At 51.2% G+C, this 20,337-nt stretch overlaps 1 protein-coding gene across 1 annotated transcript in view; it reads right to left on the bottom strand.

The window, feature by feature from the left end:
- Window positions 1-20,337, bottom strand: part of TMEM181 (transmembrane protein 181) — a 63,087-nt gene that overhangs the window by 16,317 nt on the left and 26,433 nt on the right. The window contains exons 2-6 of the mRNA XM_018053416.1: window positions 15,761-15,864; window positions 8,784-8,839; window positions 7,248-7,338; window positions 5,913-6,034; window positions 3,109-3,219 (exon numbers count right to left, since the gene is read on the bottom strand). Coding sequence (XP_017908905.1) covers window positions 3,109-3,219; window positions 5,913-6,034; window positions 7,248-7,338; window positions 8,784-8,839; window positions 15,761-15,864 — 484 coding nt within the window. The remainder of the gene's footprint in view (window positions 1-3,108; window positions 3,220-5,912; window positions 6,035-7,247; window positions 7,339-8,783; window positions 8,840-15,760; window positions 15,865-20,337) is intronic.

Below are 20,337 nucleotides of genomic sequence, written 5' to 3'. Positions count from 1 at the left end.
CACCTATCAGAACAGCCAAAATGACAAAGACTGACCCACCGAGTGTTGATGAGATGAGATGTGAAACAGCGGGAACTCTCACAGGTGCTGACCGACATGTGAGACGATACGGCCGCCGTGAACCCAGCGTGTCTTCATCAGTGACACAGGCCCCTGCCACAGGAGTCGGCATCCCATCCCTGTGCACCCAAGGGAAGCGAGAGCGCACGTCCATGCGAGGGTCTGGACACGGGGGTTCGCAGCGGCTCTGTAATGGCCCTGAACTGCAAACGACGCAGGCGCCACGAGCAGGTGTGTGGATACACTAACCGTGACACCTTCACGCAGCAGCACGGAGGGCTAAACTACTGAGCGCCACCGCCATCCAGCAGCGGCCGGGCACTTACGCCGAGTGCAAGAACTCAAACCTGTCACACGGTTCCACTTACATAGAATTGTAAAAAAAAACACAAGTGAGTCTGCAATGCAAGCCGAACTATTAACAACTGATGTTACTAGAAAAGTGGAAATCACAGTGATTAAGGACATATGAATTGTGACATCAGAGATTAGGGTTCAAACTCCAGCTTTTCCATTTCCCAGTTGGGCAGTTTACTTAAATCACATTAAACCTCAGATTTCGCTTCCATAAAGCAACTGCTCTGTAGAAGTATTGTAACATTTAAGTAAGCTGATGCACAGAACAAGCTTAGTGCAGACCCTGGCAAGGAGCGAAAGCTCAGCAAATAAGAGCAGCTATAATAAATCCAAAATAATACAGCTACTGTGGTGATTGCTTAAGAGGAAATGTAAACAGGTACAAAAGTTAAAAGGAGAGAATCACAATCAAAGACAAACCAAACAGTGACCCAAACCCAAATGACAGGGTTGAGTGAGGTAAACCCGGGGTCGGCGGGGGGATCACTGCTGAGCACTTTGGTAAAAGGCTCTTAAGAGGGTGATGTTCAGAGGGGCGACGGAAAGGAGAGATCCCTCGCTGGGGAAACACGGTGCTCTCTTCTTTCCGTATTCTCGAATCAGAAGGATGCAAACAGCAAGGTCTAGAGCACAGATGTCATCACAGGACGAGAGCAAAGTGCACCTGAGCTTGGACAGCGGTCTCAGGCCCTCTCTGAGTTCAACTCCTACCTCGTGAACTCCACGACGCAGAAGAACGCTGATTGGATTTTCTGAGGACAAAGTTCGAGGAAATCAGTCATACAACAAAGAACAGAATCCAGATTCAAACTCAAAGATCAGGAGAGGCTGGGGCAGAGAGACAGAACTCTGAGACGAAGTTTCGGAGCAGAGTGTAATGTTAGAAACCAATCACAGAGGCCGGAACAAAGGAGACCAGGCTGACCTGGGGCCATGGGGAGAGAACCCGGAGTCCGAGGGATCCGTAAGGGAGGAAAAGAAAGGTCCTTGGCGGGGATGAGACAGCCATCTTCCAAACACCTGCAGCGCCTACAGGCAACAAATAAACTCGCTCTGGGTGGTCAGAGACAGGACAGGAACAAAAGTAGTGTGACTGTGACCTCGGCCGCCATCTGTCAGCACACAAAACGAGCTGGCGCTGGGCACGGCCCCAAGCCCAGCCGACGTCCAGAGGCCTCCAGGAAACGGGGGAAACTGCAGAGGTAGGAAGGTACCTAAGGGTGCAGGAGGCGCCCACACACCTCTCAGTGAAGGGGACCCGGTCACCCAAATAAAAACCTGTCTATAAATACTCGTGGGCTTCCCCTGTGGCTCAGCTGGTAAAGAATCTGCCTGCAGTGTGGGAGACCTGGGTTCCATCCCTGGGTTGGAATGATCCGCTGGAGAACGGAAAGGCTACCCACTCCAGTATTCTGGCCTGGAGAATTCCACTGACTAGAGTCCATGGGGTCGCAAAGAGTCAGTCTCGACTGAGTGAGTTCACTTTCACTATACATACTCGCAGCAGTGTTATTCCTAGCAGCTGAAGGATGGAAACAAACCGAATGCCCGTCCACTGTCGCCTGGGTACACGAGAGGCGGCACACACACAGTGAAACAGCATTCAGCAAAGAAGGAATGAAGCGCTGATGCCAGCTAAGCACGGACGGACTCTTGAAATCATGGCTCAGCGAAAGAAGTCGTTCACGGAAGAGCATGAAGGGCACGATTCTGCTCGTATGAAATGTCCACAACAGACAAATCCATACAGACAGACAGCAAAAGCTGACTGCGGGGCTGGGGGAAGGGAAGCAGGGGCCAACCGCTCACAGGCTGCGTTTGCGTCGTGTGGATTACTGTGTCGCATGAATACATCACAGAATAGCACGATTCGAGAAAGGACCCACTGGCACCTTCATTCAACAGTCACGGCTGTTGAGAAGTAGCTATTTCACGGCAGAAGTAATGGTGGCACCGGGATCTGAACCCAGCTCTTCTGTCTGGTCTAAAACCCGCGTTCTCGGTCACCACACTGATTATTCTGACTCCCAACGAGCAGAGGGGACAAGGAGGCCAATGTCAGCTGGGCGAGAGACAGGGAAGTCTAACCATCAGAGCTTCCCAGGTGGCGCTAGTGGTAAAGAACTCGTCTGCCAGTGCAGAAGACATAAGAAACGGGGGTTTGATCCCTGGGTCGGGAAGACCCTCTGGAGGAGGGTATGGCAACCTGCTGCAGTCTTCTTGCCTGGAGAATCCTGTGGACAGAGGAGCCTGGTGGGCTTCAGTCCATAGGGTCACAGAGAGTTGGGCACAGCTGAATGACTCAGCACACACAACCATCAGAGCTGTGCGATTCGGGGCACACCTGAGAGCAGGGACCCCTCCCAGAGGTCAGCTGGGTCTAAGTCCACTCAGGCCTGGAGGAGGGGGCCCCGCCTTCCCCAGAGGACTGCCCCAGTACCTTCCAACTGCAAGGCTACTCTCGCTAAGTCTCAGGACACCACGATCTTCCAATTCCACGCTAATTCAAGCTATCCTTCACTCCATGTATACTTAATAAACCGGTTTTTTTAATAGTTCTTAGAATTGTACATGTCTTCCACCATCCAAAAGAGCCTGATTTTAAAGCTGTGATTTATTTCGGTCATTCCACAGAGAATGGGAGCTACACAAATGAGCCATGGAAACGCTGTGGTCAGCCGGTGTACTCACGGTGAAGTTCAAATCCTTGACGGGGCGCTTCAGGTGTTCGAATCCCACCGTCACTGTATACTTAGTGTAATTCAGGTAGCTGAGGTGAGCCACGATGATTTCTGCACATTTCTGCAAATGCACAAGCAAGATCTGTGTCTGTGTCCTTAAAACGCGCAAGACTCACTCTCTCCCAACTGACTCGTGAAGTGACCCATTCCAACCACAGAGGATCAGCACGGAGCATCTCCAGGGAGCTCGCCAGGAGCCCAGGGGAACTCAGATGCCAGCCAAAAGCAGTTCTTAGAAAGAAAGAACCAAATGGACATATTTAGAAACAAATAACGCATGATTTATAATCATTAGACCTTCTCTACTTCATAGGATTCAAAATAGTACATCACCTCAAGAATAGACTTCTGGTTGCCAATGGGCAGGGGAGGCATGAGAGAGCTGGACTGGGAGTTTGAGATTGGTAGACGGAATGTTATTCGGGCTTCCCTGGTGGCTCAGATGGTAGAGAATCTGCCTACAATGCAGGAGATTTGGGTTTGATCCCTGGGTCGGGAAGATTCCCCTGGAGAAGGAAACGGCATCCCACTCCAGTATTGTTGCCTGGAGAATCCCATGGACAGAGGAGCCCGGCAGACTATGGACTGTAGTCTGCCGGGCTCCTCTGTCCATGGGGGTCACTATTATATATTGGATGGATCAACAACCAAGTCCTACTGGGTAGCACAGGGAAGTATATTCAGTATCCTATGATAAACCATAATGGAGAAGAATACAAAAAAGAATACAGGTATGTATAGCTGAATCACTTCGCTGTACAGCAGAAGGGAACGCAACACTGTAAGTCAACCGTACTTTCATAAACTTAAATGATAATATGTCACCTGAATAAAAAGGTGAGTTAATGCAACCTGAACTGACATTTTCACAAATACACTAGTGCAGGAGGCACGCTAGTGAGGACATGACTGCTCAGAGCCCTCCGCCTAACCTTCCCTCCTCTGTGGCCCATCTCTGCAGTCGCTGTAGGATGCATGGGGCAGATCACACGTTTCCCTTTTCTCCCCTGGCCTGTGGCTCCCACGCAGAGCCCCTGTGGTCTCCGTGGTGTAGCGTGTGTACGCACGGACCGGCCAAGCCCCAAGCTTTTATCCTTTAGGATCAAGAACGGGCCTGCTTGGGTCTCCCCCACAGATGTGGACATGGACTCAGTGGCCAAGCCAGCCCGGGGCCGTGAGGAACACGCAGGCCTCCCGGTGGCACCTGCTGGAGCCACGGCTCCGACTAGGGCTGAGTCACCTGCCCTTGGGCAAGGCTTCCCGAGCCCGGGGTGTCCTGAAGATGGCAGGAGGGCAGCTGGCAGGGCGGAGAGCTGCCCCAGGGGACAGGAGAGGAGGCAGAGGAGAGGGGGGTGCGCGGTGTCCGAAGGGTGGAGAAGGCAGCTGCTGGCCGGCGGTCCCCACAGTCCCCACGCCCACTGTCCCTCCTGTCTATCCTGTGTGGCTGGGGGGGGGGCCCGGGCTCTCATGCCAGCACAGACAGCTCCAGCTCTCGCTTCCTCGCCCACCTCCATCCTCACCACTCTCCGCCAACCCCCAGGGAAGGCATGGCCCCCCAACTTTACAGATGAGGAAAAGACATTTCAGAAACTGGCCCACTGTCCCCGCTAACACAGGGGATGAACGGAGGAGGAGGAGGGGGCCAGCTCCATGGCCTGGGCCTCCCCAGGGGACCCAGGGCAGGGTCTGGGCTCAGCTGAGCAGCAGACACCGCCTGAGTACAAGGGGCGGGGCGCACTGTCAGCTCCGCCTCTAGGGGACCTGTTCGGCTCAGATGCCGGTCCTGACCCACCTCAGGACCGTCCAGCAGACATTGATGCAGAAGGGCCAGAGCCAGCGGCCGGCCTCGGACAGGACCTGAACGCCTTCACACTGGGAAAGGCTCCCCAGCCTCTCCCGTTACTACGAGGAGGTGTGTGTGGATGTCAAGAGCACAAGCTTCGGAACAAAGCGCCTGGGCTGAAGGCCTGGCGCTGCCGCTCACTCGCCATCTGTGTCATCCTGGGCCAGGGTCCCGCCCTCTCTAAGCCTCAGTTCCTCCTTCTACACAAGGGGGCTCTCGGACAGTTCCTGCCCCAGGAATGGAATGAGACCGCGTGTGGAAAGCACCGCCACGGGGCCCTTCCTGATACTATAATCAGACGCAATCTCTTCGGGGCTCCCCGTGTTGTCCACGCCCCTCCTTGACCTGTTAGGTTCCGACAGAGCCTCCGTACTACGGCAGGACCTACTTCCCACTCTTTGGGTTTCGATGGAACACGGTGCCCTACAATGAGGGCTCCTTTGCCGCTGTGGACCCTCCCCATCCCAGCCCGGAGCCACGTGCTGCACCTGGGGCCAATGCCCAAAAAGGCCAGCCGCTCCCGACGAGGCCTGGCTCCCAGTGCCCCACGTGGGTTGGGACGTGCATCCCACAGCTGGGAACAACCCGAGGCCCGAGCGATCCAGATAGACCACGGACAGCGGCAGACCACGCTCACGTGAGGCAGGGAGCCCATCAGCGGGCATCTGCGGCCATGCCAGACAGGCGTGACACAGACAGCACAATCAGGCACCAGGGTGCGTGCTTGTGTGCGCGTACTATGTGAGCACACGCGTGTGTGCACATTTCTAAGAATTTATAAGGTCTTGGTGCATGGGTTGGGTAGGTCTTCCATGCGATCAGTGGTGTGACTTAGCTTCTTTACCTAAGAAAGTAGCTCCACCCACAGGAATGCGGCACGACTCCGCCGTGCACCGGTCGCATGGACTCACCTCTGCACACGTGAGCGTCCGCGTCCGGTTGTGAACTTTGTTATGGATGAACTTGGTGGTCCCGTCCTGAGCCACACCATCAACCTTAACAGTCATGGTGAAGGTTGTCTGAATAGATGTTTCTACAGAAGAAGAATCCCGGTGTCAGAGTCCACGAGGGCCGGTCACACCAGCAGACACGCCCACCTTCCTGGATGTGTGTCAGCCCAGGGAGGTCCCTCTGCGAGTTGGCAAAGCTGACATCCGCCAGCAGAGTCGAGCCCTCCCTCGAGGGTCTGCCTTTGACCCACCACCAACCTTCATCTCACACAAGGCCAAGTTATTTCATGGCTGATAAAGTTATACATTTTACTTTCCCATATACATTTTAATCTAACTTCATACCAAGATAAACATAAGTTTCTTATTTTTCTGATTATATAATCTCTTATTTTTCTGATTATATGCTCATTGTTAAAAAAATATCTAGGAACACAAATACAAAGATATACATAAAGTATTAAACGTATAATCCCATCACCCGAGAAACTATGATTTCATGTTTGGGTCCATGCTTCCAGACAGTTTTCTAGACACACAAATGTGTAGTGCTATCGGATTTTTTAATGCTTTTTAAAATGTTACAAAAAGGGGTTGATTTTTTATTCTAAGCATTTTTTTTCCACTTAATTTACTGCAGTCATTGGGTTATCTTTCCAATTCTTTCAACTGAAGCACCCCTCTGAATCACAGTATGTAGAGAACGAGGTGGCCTATGCTCTCAGTTCTCGGGAGCTGCCGTGGGTGGACAGAGCGAGGTCATCGCCAACGGTGGGTGCTTTGGACGGGATCTCTCGGCCTTTGCACCGCAGGTGTTTTGAGGCCAGGTAATTCCTCACTGTGGGGAGTCTGTCCTGTGGCTTCAGGATGGTGAGCAGCATCTCTGGTCTCCACCCTCTGCTAGCAGCCCCTGACCCCCAGCTGTGGCCGGCATGTCACAGTGTCCCGGGACACTGTCAAGTGTCCCTAGGGCACCGGGACCTAGTTCTCTCATCGGAAGCCCCTGGAGGAGGCTGCCGCTGGAGCATCCACAGTATGCAGGCTTTGAGCCAGGCTGCCCAGCACACCTGGGTGAGGCCTGGCACCTGGAGCACGACCAGTAGCCCTGAGGGCCTCTTGGGGCTTCCGGAGGGCAGCATCATCACTTGCCCTGGAGGACATTTAGGTGGCTTCCAACTTGCTGGTATTAGAAAGAAAAATCACCATCATTACAATTCATCTTTGAGCAGTTGCTAGAAGATTTTAAAGCTCTTTGAACCTTAAAAAAAAATCATTCTAAAGTGTCAGGCTTCATACCTTTTGATTGATCCAACTCGACAACACACGTCAGCCATAGCTGCTGATTATATGTAGACAGCGGTTTGGAAAATATTTGAATTGGCTTTAGCTGAGGCAGAAAGAAAGAGAAGTCAAGTAATCCGAGTGACTTTTTCAGCTGAGTCTCCAAATGCCTAATCTTAAACATACAACATTCAAATTTACACAAAAGGTTGAAACGTTAGCTTTGGAAACAGAAACATTTAGTTTTCCTTTAGACAATGTAAGTGAAATTCTGCCGTCCGAAAAAGAATGGACTAACTTCTCCTGCAGTCCACATCTGATTCTCACCAACCACGTCTAAGCAGGTGGTTTCTACCCTCTACAGCGTTGGGACAATATAACCACTTAAATAACAAGAAAAGGCCTCCTTGGAGAAAAAAAAAATTAAAGTGCATACGATGATGCAAATAATAAATTAACGAAGGATAACAGTGAGTATTTTCATATTCACAAGAATCATTTTTTTAGTATCAATATGCCAGGTGTATCACCGACGTGTTATTTTCAGCTTTCATGGTCCTGGAAAGAAAAATTAGAGGGGGCCACATTGCCAAACAGTGAGAGATTTTACATTCTCAGGCTCCTAAATCACTGCAGATGGTGACTACAGCCATGAAATTAAAAGACACTTGCTCCTTGGATGAAAAGCTATGATAAACCTAGACAGCGTATTAAAAAGCAGAGACATCACTTCACCCACAAAGGTCTCCATAGTCAAAGCTATGGTTTTTCCAGCAGTCATGTATGGATGTGAGAACTGGACCATAAAGAAGGCTGAGCACCAAAGAATTGATGCTTTTGAACTGTGGTGTTGAAGAAGACTCTTGAGAGTCCCTTGGACTGCAAGGAGATCAGTCAATCCTAAAGAAAATCAACCCTGAATATTCACTGGAAGGACAGATGCTGCAGCTGAAGCTCCAATTCTTTGGCTCCTCAGCATAGAGCTGACTCACTGGAAAAGACCTTGATGATGGGATAGACTAAAGGCAGGAGGAGTAGGGGACGACAGAGGATGAGATGGTTGGATGGCATCACCGACTCAATGGACATGAGTTTGAGCAGGCTCTGGGAGTTGGTGATGGACAGGAAAGCCTGGTGTGCTGCAGTCCATGGGGTCACAGAGTCGGATACAACTGAGAGACTAGACTGAACTGAAGGATATTTGAACAAAAAGTGTGAAGAAAATTCCAATAAAGATTAAAAAAAAAAAAGATTTGCACATGAGAGGAATCAGGATGAGCTAACCAGCCACTGGAAATGAACTGCTGCTCCCTAAGGGGTAACACCACCATGCATCCTTAGCACTGAGGTCACAGTTACAGCAGAAAAGGTAATTTTAGCAAATTAGGACCGAGGCCAGCAGTTGAAGGTCAAGTAAGAAATGTGTGTTGCCTGAGAAGCAAGCTGCAGGGCAAGGAGGAGGTTGATCTTAATGGCCCTCTAAGCAGGACCATTTCTTAGTGGCTCAGAAATTTACAGGGCCCACCAGCTGCCACTTAGACCCAGTCTTACCTTTTTGCTATTATTTAGTGAAAAATTAGCTGCAGAAGTCTGGATCACTTTGGGTCCTAAAGCATAGCAGAGAAAGAAAAAGCAGGTTATAACTATATTGATAATTCATCTATTGATTTTTTTCCCAAATGCCAAGAAACTCTCATATATTATACAGAGGTAGTCTTTTTCCTGGTCTGTCTTTGGAGGCTTTATACACACACACACATATATACACAAATACACATATATACGGATGTAAAATATATAAACATATGAACACAGACATACAACATCTACTCTGCTGCACACGATGACCTCCCAACTCAGGCGAACAGAACGTGACACCACATAACACACCCGATTTCCACGGGATTCCGTGCGCAGCTCCCCTCACTGGCCCCTGCTCTCTGGGAAGGCTCTCTCTGCAGTGTGTGGGTTTAAGAAAGCACCAGTGACACAGATACCGTCTACACAGCTTGTATAAAGACTTCCGCTGAAAAATTATACACCTTGATCCATTCACCCAATTAATCCAACCTTCCAAAAATATTAAGTTGAGGATTTTAAGAAGGCATGACATATACTAATATATTCTCAAGGTTTTTACCAAAACAACAGAGAATCAAGCTTCAAAGAATCTCACGCCGTGATATTTCAGAGCTTTTTGGCCTTAAAAGAAGTCGTCAAAGGAAACACCGTGAACCTGATTCGATTCAGAACTGGATTGTGCTGTAGCAAACCCTCGGCAGCCTGCTGGTGTTCCGGGCTGTCCTGTGGCCTTGCCCAGCCTGCTGCCAACCACCCTCTGCTTGGAGCAGGAGATGCCCGAGTTAAGAACTCAACCGGGGCAGGAGCACCCCTCTGGGGTGTGTCTACGCAGGCTGAGCGCGACAGGAAGGAGGCTGGAACCGAAAGACAGGCTCATTTCAAACTGACTCACAATCCGAGTGTGCTCCTGCCCCAGGAAGTGAGGCAGTCTGGTCTCTCAGGAAGGGTTAAGAACTGGGAGTCAGGAGGTCTTGACGCGAGCCTCAGCTAAAGGCTCTCTGGATCTCATTCCCTCATCTGCAAAGCCCAATGGCTCCTCAGACGCTCCTAACCCTGAAATCCTGACGGCCTCAGTCTAGAAAGTAACTTTCTTTGGTGCTAGTGGTACAGAAGCTGCCTGGCAATGCAGGAGACACAGAGACACAGGTTTGATCCTTGTATTGGGAAGATCTCCTGGAGAAGGAAATGGCAACCCACTCCAGTATTCCTGCCTGGAAAATCCTATGGACAGAGGAGCCTGGTGGACTCTGGCCCATGAGATCACTAAGTGTTGGACATGACTGGGCAGACGTATCAGCAGAAAGTCACTGGGAGCAGAGGGCTTGTGATGGCGATTTTGTATTTCCACTCGACTGGGCCCATGGTGCCCAGATACCTGGTGAAGCATTACTCTGGGCGTGTCTGTGAGGGTGTTTCTGGATGAGACCACCTTCTGAATCAGCAGACTAAGTAAAGCAGGCTGCCCTCCCGGTGTGGGTGGACCTTGTCCAAATCGGTGAAGCCTGGACACAGCAAAAGCAGAGTCAGGGAGGATTCGCTCTCCACTCCTCTGTCCTTCAGCTGGTAACACGAGCCCTCACCCCTCTTCAGACGCAGGAACTACGTTGTCGGCTCTCCTGGGCCTCCAGCTTGCCGACTGTGGAAGCTCTCAGTCCCCACAGTAACGAGAGCCAAGGCCTTATGATAAAGTATCCCTCTCTCATCTATCCCCACTCTCTGTAGCTCCCATTGATTCAGTTTCTCTGGGGAACCTTGACTCACACAGATTCTGGTACCCAGAGTGGTTCCCTAGGATCAGCAGGGAGAGGGTAAGTTTTCTAAACTGGCTCTGGGGGTTCTGGAACTGATTCTCTAATCTGATTGAAGATGCTAACGACTTATGTCCAGTAGTAAAATGAGCATGGATGGTCCAGGAACATATGCAAAATATTTTCATTAGATACTCCTAACCAGCCATTTATTACAAGGAGCAAGGAGTTAAGTGACTCTGTTTAGGGATACTTCAGAACATTCTTGGAAAACTAACAAACCTAATGCGGATGGCGGGTTGCCCCTCATGTCACTGGACAAGGTGGTGAGAGACAAGGATGGGCTCAGGGACTTGAATTCTCAGCTCAAGGGCCGCCTGCCTGATCTGAAAGCGCCTGTGTGGGCCCTGACGGACACCCTTATTTCCTACGGCCACAGGGCTGAGACTTCTGAAGATCTCATCCTGTGACTGGCTGAGTTACAGCCCAGCTGAGCAGCCAGCCTCGCAGGCAGTCTCCCTGCTGAAGTGACTGTGCTGACTGGGAGAGAACAGAAGGCTGTTCCAGGGACACACGGGAGGGTCTGACAAAGCTGGGTACACTAAATTCCCACAAGTCCTTTCCCAGTGGGACACTCTCCCCATTCCCCTTGGAAGGGGCCTTCCTGCCTCCTCCTGACGGACCAGCCCTGCCCCGCCTAAGCAATCAGGGACGGCTCCTCGGAGGCAGTGGCCACACGGGACCACACCGCTTCTCCATGTGACCTGCCCTCTTCACCTCTAGGCCTGTAACTAGACTGGCATCCCAGCAGGCCCCGGGGGCGGGGGGGAGGCACGGGACCCGTGAGGACGCACGCTACGTGCCTGAAGAACGACCTGAGTTTCCTGATTTATGCTGACAGAAATCCAGGGAACACGGTGTGCGACGACAGCGGAAGGAACGTGAAGCTGTCTCAGGCCCATCAGATGGATATGGGCTCATTAAGCAGAGACTCTGCACTGAAAAGCTGTAGCTCAGGGAGTCGGAAAGGGCTGCCAGGGTCTGACTGGGTGGTTGGCTAACACAGGGACCCAAAGGTGGTTCCAGTGAGTGAATCAGAAACGCTGCACCTGCCCAGGTTCAGTGTGTGGTTGGGGTGGGGGGGGAGGGTCACAGACTTAGGGGCTGGGATTGCTAGGGTGGATCTGTCATTTAAGACCCACTGGGAGAGTCCAGAAGACATGCCTTTCACCACTGGTGTGATTTTGCATCCCTAAAGGGCTCTATGATTGTCCTGCTCTGCAGGCCGGGCCTTACCATGGGAACTACGGCCCCCAAGCTGGGAAACAAGATGCAGGGGCAGGAGCCGGATCCCAGGGGAGGCAGGGGCCACGAGGTGACACCAACTGCCCAAGGCATGGTGGGTGTGCTCACCGTGACGGACCGCAGAGTCACGGCAGTCAGACAATCTGATTCCCACAGACCTATGGCGTGAGCTACCTGATCGGGGTGGTCCAGATGTGAAAGACACAGGGAGCCCAACAAATCCTTACTTGATCTGCATAAGCAGCAAAGTTCAAGTCAAGCGTACAAAGGTCTAATGTACGTCATAAAAACAGAGAACCATAACCCAGCAGCAGTTTCCAAATATGAGCCAGTTTACAGACCCAAAGGCCCTTGAACAAAGGGAAGGCTGGGTCTCCTTAAGAAAGCATCCCAGTGCACCACCAAACACTTGGACTGTCAGTCATTCTCCTAGAGGAACCTCAGGTCTTCTACTAGGACCAGCACTGGGGAAAATCAGATGATTAATTTGGGGAACTGCTGGACACTGGCTCTGAACTGATGGTGATTTTAAGAGACTCAAAACTCCGCTGTGGTACCGGAGTAGGGACCTATGGAGGCCAGGTGATCAATGGGATTTTACCTCAGATATGCATCACAGTGGGCCCAGGGGGTCCCCAAACCCATCCTACAGTTAATTTCCCACTTCCGGAATCCATAATTTGAATAGATAAACCCAGCAGCTGTCAGAGCCTGCATACTGCACCCCCCCCGCCCCCCGCCTCCATGGTTACCTCTATCCTATGCTCACCGCTCTCACCCCTTATCTGCTGCACTGGAACCAGTTAAATGGTCTGTCTCCTCCATCAAACAGCATATTCTGGATTCCCCCAACACCCAGGGCAGGTCCCAGAGCAAAACAGACTCTTCCAACACAGAGAACATGGTCAAGGGCGCCCAGCGCTGCCAAGCTGAGCGTAGGCCTTGGCTGCTGTGAAGGGCAAGACCAGGGTCACCCCTCTGTGCATCACCTTTCGTGATGGGGTCATCAGGGGCTGAGAGCAAGTGGGTACAGCTAAGCTGATCTGAATGGCACTGCACCAAGGTAACTGTAAATGATAAGAAGGCCAAAAACTGCTCACCTCAGGGAACATTCCCAAATTTACTCTACGAAGACACCATCATCCTGATACCAAAACCAGACAAAGATACTATCAAAAAAGAAAATTACAGGCCACTATGTTTGATGAATATAGACAGAAAAATTTTCAACGAAATATAAACAAACCAAATCCAACAGCATAAAAAAAAAAAGATCATACTCCATGACCAATTGGGATTCATCCTAGCGTCACAAGAATGGTTCAACACACGCAATGTGATATACCCTGTCGATAAAAGATAAAATCCACATGATCATCTCAATAGGTGTGGAAAAAGCATTTGATAAAACTCAACATCTACTCATGACAAAAACTCTTATCAAAGTGGGTAAAGAGGGAACCCACCTCAACATAATAAAAGCTATTTATGATAAACCCACAGTCAACACAATACTCAATGGCAGAATGCAGAAAGCCTTCTTGCTAAAATCTGGACCAAGGCAAGGAGGCCCACACTCACCACTTTTACTCAGCAGCGCACTAGAAGTCCCAGCAAGGGCGACTGGACAGGAAGAACCAAAGTTACCCGAATCGGAAAGGAAGCGGCAGACCTGCCACTGTAGAGCGGCGACACAGTGCCACATGCAGAGACCCCTGAGGGCTTCACATGAAACTGTCAGAGCTGATAAATCCAGCAAGGCATCGGGATACAAGATTAACATACAGAAATAAGCTGCATTTATTTACACTAATATTAGAAAGGGAAAGTAAAAAAAAAAAAATCCCTTTTAAAATCACATCAAAAAAATAAAATGCTTAGGAATAAACCTAGCCAAGGAAGTAAAAGACTTGCACTCTGAGAACTATAAACATTGGTAAAGGAAACTGAAGATGATTTAAAGAAATGGTTAAATATCCTATGGCCATAGATTGGAAAAATATTATCAAAATGGCCTTACTACCCAAAGCAATCTACTGATTTAATGCTATCCCTATCAAATTACCCATAACAACTTTCACAGAACTAGAACAAATAATCCTAAAATTTATATAGAACCATAAAAGACCTGGGACTGCTAAAGCAATCCTGAGGAAAAAGAACAAGGCTGGAGGCATAACCCTCCCAGACTTCAGACAATACTGTAAAATTAGAGTAATCAAGACAGCATGGCATTCGCACAAAAACAGACATATGAATCAATGGAACAGAGAAAAGAGCCCAAAGACAAACCCAGACGCCTGCTGTCAATGACCTCTGACAAGGGAGGCAAGAATGGATATACAGTGGAGAAAAGACCGTCTCCTCAGCAAGTGGTGCTGGGAAAGTGGACAGCCGCATATAAATCAGTGAAGTTGGAACACATCCTCACATCGTACACAAAAATAAACTCAAAATAAATTAAAAATTTAAATATAAGACATGATACCATAAAATTCCTAGAAGAGAATAGGCAAAACATTCTCTGACATAAAATCCTAGCGGTGTTTTCTTAGGTCAGTCTCCCAAGGCAACAGAAATAAAAGCAAAAATAAACAAAAGGGATCGAATGAAACTTACAAGCTTTTGCATAACAAAGGAAACTGCAAACAATATGAAAAGACAACCTATGAACTGGGAGAAAATATCTGCAAATTATCTGACTGACGAGGTCTTAATTTCCAAAATATACAAGGAGTTCATACAACTCAAAAAAACCCCCAAAAACAAAAACAACCAATCCAAACAAAAACAGGCAGCAGATCTAAATAGACATTTCTCCAAAGAAGACATAAAAGGTCTAAGTCACTCAGTTGTGTCTGACTCTCTGCGATACTATGGACTGTAGCCCGCCAGGCTCCTCTGTCCATGGAGTTCTCCAGGCAAGAATGCTGGAGTCGGTAGCCGTTCCCTCCTCCAGGGGATCTTCCCAACCTGGGTCTCCTGCTTTGCAGGCAGATTCTTCACCATCTGAGCCACAGGAAGCCCAAAGAAGACATACAGATGGCTGACAGGCCCAGGAAAAGATGCTCAACGTTGCTGATTACTAGACAAATGAAAATCAAAACTATAACGATGTCCCACTTCACACTGGTCAGAATGGCCGGCATTAAAACATCTACAAATAATGCTGGAGAGGGTGTGGCGAAAAGTGAACCCTCCTACACTGTGGGAATGTAAATTCATACGGAGAACAGTACAGAGGTTTCTCAAAAAACTAAATATAGAGTTGCTCTATGACCCAGCACAATCCCACTCTTGTGCTTATATTGGGACAACACTATAATTCAAAAAGATACACGCACCTCTATTCACAATAGCCAGGCCTGGAAACAACCGAAATGCCCAGCGACAGATGAGTGGATAAAGCTGTGGCACACGTCTACAACTCAGCCATAAAAAGAATGGAATGATGGGGCAGCTACATGGATGGACCTAGAGATGACCATACTGAGTGAAGTAAATCAGAAAGAGAAACACAAAGACCGGGTGATACCCCTTTTATGTGGACTCTAAAATATGACACAAACTCATTTACAGAACAGAAACAGAGTCACAGGTACAGAGAACAGACCTGCGGTTGCCGAGGCGGGGAGGGGAGGCGTGAGAGAGCTGGAGTGGAGTCTGGGGTCAGCAGGGGCAAATTATAACATACAGGGTAGACAAACAAGGTCCTACTATATACCACGTGGAACTACACTCAACGTCTTGTGATAAACCGTCAGGGAGAAGAACACGAACAAGAATATATATAAATATATGTATAGATGAATCACTTTCCTGAACAGCAGAAACTCACTCAACATTATAAATCAATTATATTTCAAAAAAACAAAAAACACAACTGTTCCTCACCTCTGATCCCAACGAAGACGGTCAGGCCGAAGCAGACGAAGAAGACGACGAACACCAGGACGAAGTGATGCTTGGAAAGCGTGTAGAGCCGCATGGGCGCCAGCCTGCAGCGAGAAGCCGGGGTGAGGGGCGGCAGGCGAGGGCCTCCCCCACCCGGGAGCCCCAGACCAGGCGACCTGGCTCACCAAACTGTCCAGATAACCTCAGGGACCACGGCCGGGCTGGGGGCCGTGTGGTGTGTTCTGGACCCAGCAGGGCATGGGGAGGGTTCCTGCCACCCTGAGCTGCAGGGCCCCCAGGCCAACCCCACCCTCATGGGGGGAAGATGTATCTCAAAGTCCACTGGGGGCACATGGACCAGGTCAGAGACGCAGGAGGCTGACCCCCTCTACTCCCCCACCTCCAGCGGTCAGAGCAGGGCCCAGGCCAGGAGGCCCTAATTCCTTGCACAGGGACTATCAGCTGCCAGGGTCAAGCCTGGACCGGGGCGGGGTCGGGGGGGGGTTCCAGGCACCCCCAGCATCATGTGTCTACCTCATCTTCTGCCAGGCCCCGGCTTCGGGCTTCCTGTCCAGGGTCCCTCTCAACCTGAGACCCCTCGCTGACCCCACCCGTCAGGGTGAAGCTCGGCCTGGCCCTTGCTGTGGGGTCTGGGTTTGACGCCACTAGGCAAGCCGCCTGCAGGCATCTGAGATGTACGCCAACAGGAAAGCCTTCCCATTCCGAGGGTCCGTCCTAACACTCATTCCTCTGGCACCTCTTATTCATCCCTCCTTTCTTCTTCGGTCACAAGCAAACGGTGGTGGGAAAGGTTATCATGTCTCTTCTAGAACTCCCTATATCAGGGGCAGGCCAGTCGGGACGTGGCAGGGACCTCAACCAGCAGCCCCAGGCAGGCTGGATGTGGGCTCCGAGGACCCTGACCCAAAGGGGAGGCTGCCCGCTATGCCAGAAGCCCGGAGAGATCAGAGCCTCTGAGGTTTTCCGTTTTGGTTTGCTTCCGCTGTTCTTTTTATGACCCAACGTTTCCTGGCCTGAGGAGCTGAGGAAGCAGGAAGGAATTTCTCACGCCTTCGGGGCAGGCGGGGATGACACAATCCCCTGGAGGAGGAGACTCAGGCTCTGAACCAGGAAAGAAGGGAAGGTTGTTTGCTCTTTATCAAGTTCATAGCTGTGAGCACACACACACACACCCCTTCCCTTGCAGACCCAAGGCCACAGCTGGCCGGGAACCCAGAAGGGCGGCCTCCCAGAGCAAAGGGCCCCCGAGTCCTCTGACGTAGCGCTGCTGACACGGAGTCAGCACTCTCCTGCGGGGCCTACCAGGCCCGCGCGAGTGAACTTTCAGATTGGGCGGTCGGCAAAGAAATGAAGGAACGGGAGTCTTCCTGTCTGGGACTCGGGTGTGAATGTGGAACCACAAACAACCCCGGTGGGTGTGGGAAGCAAGAGCTAGTGAATTAAGTGGCCTGATCCCAGCTCAACTTTGGGATCCTAAGGATGGTAAGAGGCCTGAAAGCCTGACACTATGAGAGCCAGATACGAACTCAACAAGGAAGTCCTTGGATTTGCAGGCGGGGAAACCGACAGATGGTAGATTCTTGCCCGAGATGCCACAGCTCTGCCCTCGGCAGTCCTGACGGTCTCCTGGGTCACACACACCCCACCCCCGTGAGAGGCCTCAGTGCACCCTGCAGAGGGAGGACTTGCTCGCAGGTGCACGCGGCGTCTCCACACACGGGTGCTCAGTCACTCAGGCATGTCCGACTCTTTGCGACCCCATGAACTGCAGCCCGCCAGGCTCCTCTGTCCATGGGATTCTCCAGGGAAGAATACTGGAGAGCATTGCCATGCCCTCCTCCAGGGGATCTTCCCGACCCAGGGATCAAACTCGCATCTCTTATATCTCCTGCATTGGTAGGCGGATTCTTTACCATTAGCACCACCTGGGAAGTCCTCCAGGCTCATAACAGCACACAAAGCTACATGGACTGGATGCTAGGGGACGTGCAGACATGCTCAGACGTCAAGGCCATGGCCCCAGTGAGGACCGGAGCTCTGACAAACATGCTGGATGAAGACACGCAGGGGAGCCTGGTGGAGGGGTGCAGAAACACCCAGCACCGTCTTCACCACTCCTCTGTATGCCTGAAGTTGTTTTAAAGAATTACACCAAGTCACCCCCACCTGCTGCTCTCAGGGGCTCTGAGGGCGCCAAGGGCCTTCCAGCAGCTCAGAATAGATGACCTCTAAACAGAGGACAGAATATGAATAGTTATATTTAATGCTTGAATTTAAAAACATATCATCAACAAGACGCATTATCGGTGATTTACTATAAAAGCACAGTTCCTCAGCAGGTGAGAAGGCTGAAGTTCCTGCAGCACACAGACCACTCTGGGTTTGCTTCCAATTTTCTCCTTGGGGGCTCAGTAAAAACCTGCCGTTTCCCTTTCCACTTCAATCCAATTTATTAGCTATTTTCCTGGCTCGGCAATCAAGTCTCACCCACCTGGGCAGAAAAAAAAGACGCCAAGGAGGCAAAATAAGCCCCCAGTGTGAGCCAATGGCATCGCACAGCCAGCCCAGCTGGCCGGGGTTTGCAGGGAATGGGCTGGGCCCCAGGCCTCATGTCTCTCTGCTCCCCACTTCCCGAGTGGCAGGATCCCACCTCACGCCGGAGGGATGTGGTGGCCTGGTGTCCTGGGCCAGGGGATACTGCCCAGACCACAGACAGGCTGACGACGTGCCTTCCTCCACTGGCCTGCTTGCCACGTGTCCCTGAATGCTTTCAAACAGCTCACCCAGAGCTTTCAACCCGGCACCGCCAGCCCACACTGCTGACCCCAGTCCAGAGAACTCCGAGACGCCACCACAGAAGGGAGAAACACCGGCCGAGGAGTCACAGGACTGCACGGGCCACCGCCCCCTGAAGCCAACCAGCATCTCGGGCTCTGTGCCTCCTGGCGTTCTTTCCTGGCCAGGCACCCAGGGGTCCCTCTGCCCAGCCCACCTCCCTGCTGAACTGCCCACACGTCCCCGCAGTCAAACTAAAGCCTAAACCTCCCCATACCCGAGCATGAACCCATGAGCAGACGGCCCACAGCCCTGTGACCAGGCCATCAGCGGGCGGATCTCTGCTCAAGAGGCCAGAAAGCGGTGCAGAAAAAAAGAAAATGGACGCAGCCTCAGACCCTCCTGCTCCACGGTCGCCCACCCTCTTCTGGAAACTCTCCAGCCCGGATTCAGGACCCCACGCTGCGGACCCGCGGACGCCCACCATGGATCTCCTGCTTTCTAACAGTCCTGCCCCCGGGACGGTCCCCAACCTCCTGCCTGCCCCGGACCCCACTCAGAAACTGGCTCCCAAAACATCTTGGAAGTCCTACTTCACTTCACGGTCAAGAGGTTTGAAACTGAACCCATGAAAAAAACAAAATAGCATCAAGGAAACCTCAGCCTGTTTCCTGCTTCCCACCTTTCTCCATCCTGACATCCGAGCGCCCTGGGGTCACTCGCCGCCCATCTCTCACGTATCCGGCACCGCCAGCCCGGAGGAGGTTCATCCCACACCACCAGCCCGGAAGAGGTTCATCCCTCACCGCCAACCCGGAAGAGGTTCATGCCGCACAGCCAGCCCGGAAGAGGTGTTGCCACGCTTCCTCCTCTCTGCTCCCCGCATGCCAGCCTCGCAATCCAGGCCCTGGTCCCCCTCCCACGTAAGCCCGGGAACAGTCTTCCAGGTGCGTCTTCCTCTGCGGGTATCACAGCACCGTAACATGTTACCGCGGCACAGAAGGCCTCCGTGGCTCCCATAGCCAACTCGACTCAGTTTAAACTCCTTGCTATGGGTTTCGAGGGTCCCCCCAATCCTTCCCTAAATTCCTACCACCCTGCATGTATCCTACAAGAATCACTACCTCCCTGAGTCATCACACCTGCTTTCTGAGGTACGGACTATTAACGGTCCCATTTCACAGATGAGAATGCTCAGACTGAGGCAGGTGACTTGTCCTGGATCTCAACGCAGAAAGAGAAAGGTAAAGTCGCTCAGTCCTGTCCGACTCCATGGACAGTATAGCCCATGGAATTCTCCAGGCCAGAATACTGGAGTGGGTAGCCTTTCCTGTCTCCAGGGGATCTTCCCACTTCAGGGATCTAACTCAGGTCTCCTGCATTGCAGGTGGATTCTTAACGAAGCAGAGGCAGAGTTCAAACACAAGTGTCAGACTCCAGGATATAGGGCTTAAGTTCTATAAAGCTTCCCAATGAGGTTGAGCCAGATGCCAGACAAGCCCATTCATGTACTGCTCTCCCGATCTGAAACGCTCTCTGTTCTCCCTGCTATCAGAATCTGACCCAGTATTCACGGCTCACCTCTGTGTCCCACCTTCTCCATGAAGCTTTCTCCTGCTTCTCCATTGCTTGCACTGGCTGCCCAGACTATTAAACCACTACAGCATGTGTGGTCCGCACTACAGAGCTGAGAGCTTGAAAATAAAGCATCAATTAACTGCATAGATGCCAGACAGACACACGGTACGCACTCAGAAAACATCTATTCAACTCAACTTTTA

This window comes from Capra hircus, chromosome 9 (genome assembly GCF_001704415.2).
Source record: "Capra hircus breed San Clemente chromosome 9, ASM170441v1, whole genome shotgun sequence".
NCBI classification, from domain to species: domain Eukaryota; kingdom Metazoa; phylum Chordata; class Mammalia; order Artiodactyla; family Bovidae; genus Capra; species Capra hircus.
The sequence above is the reverse complement of the archived record's forward strand: the minus strand, read 5'-3'. Positions and strand labels throughout refer to the sequence as shown.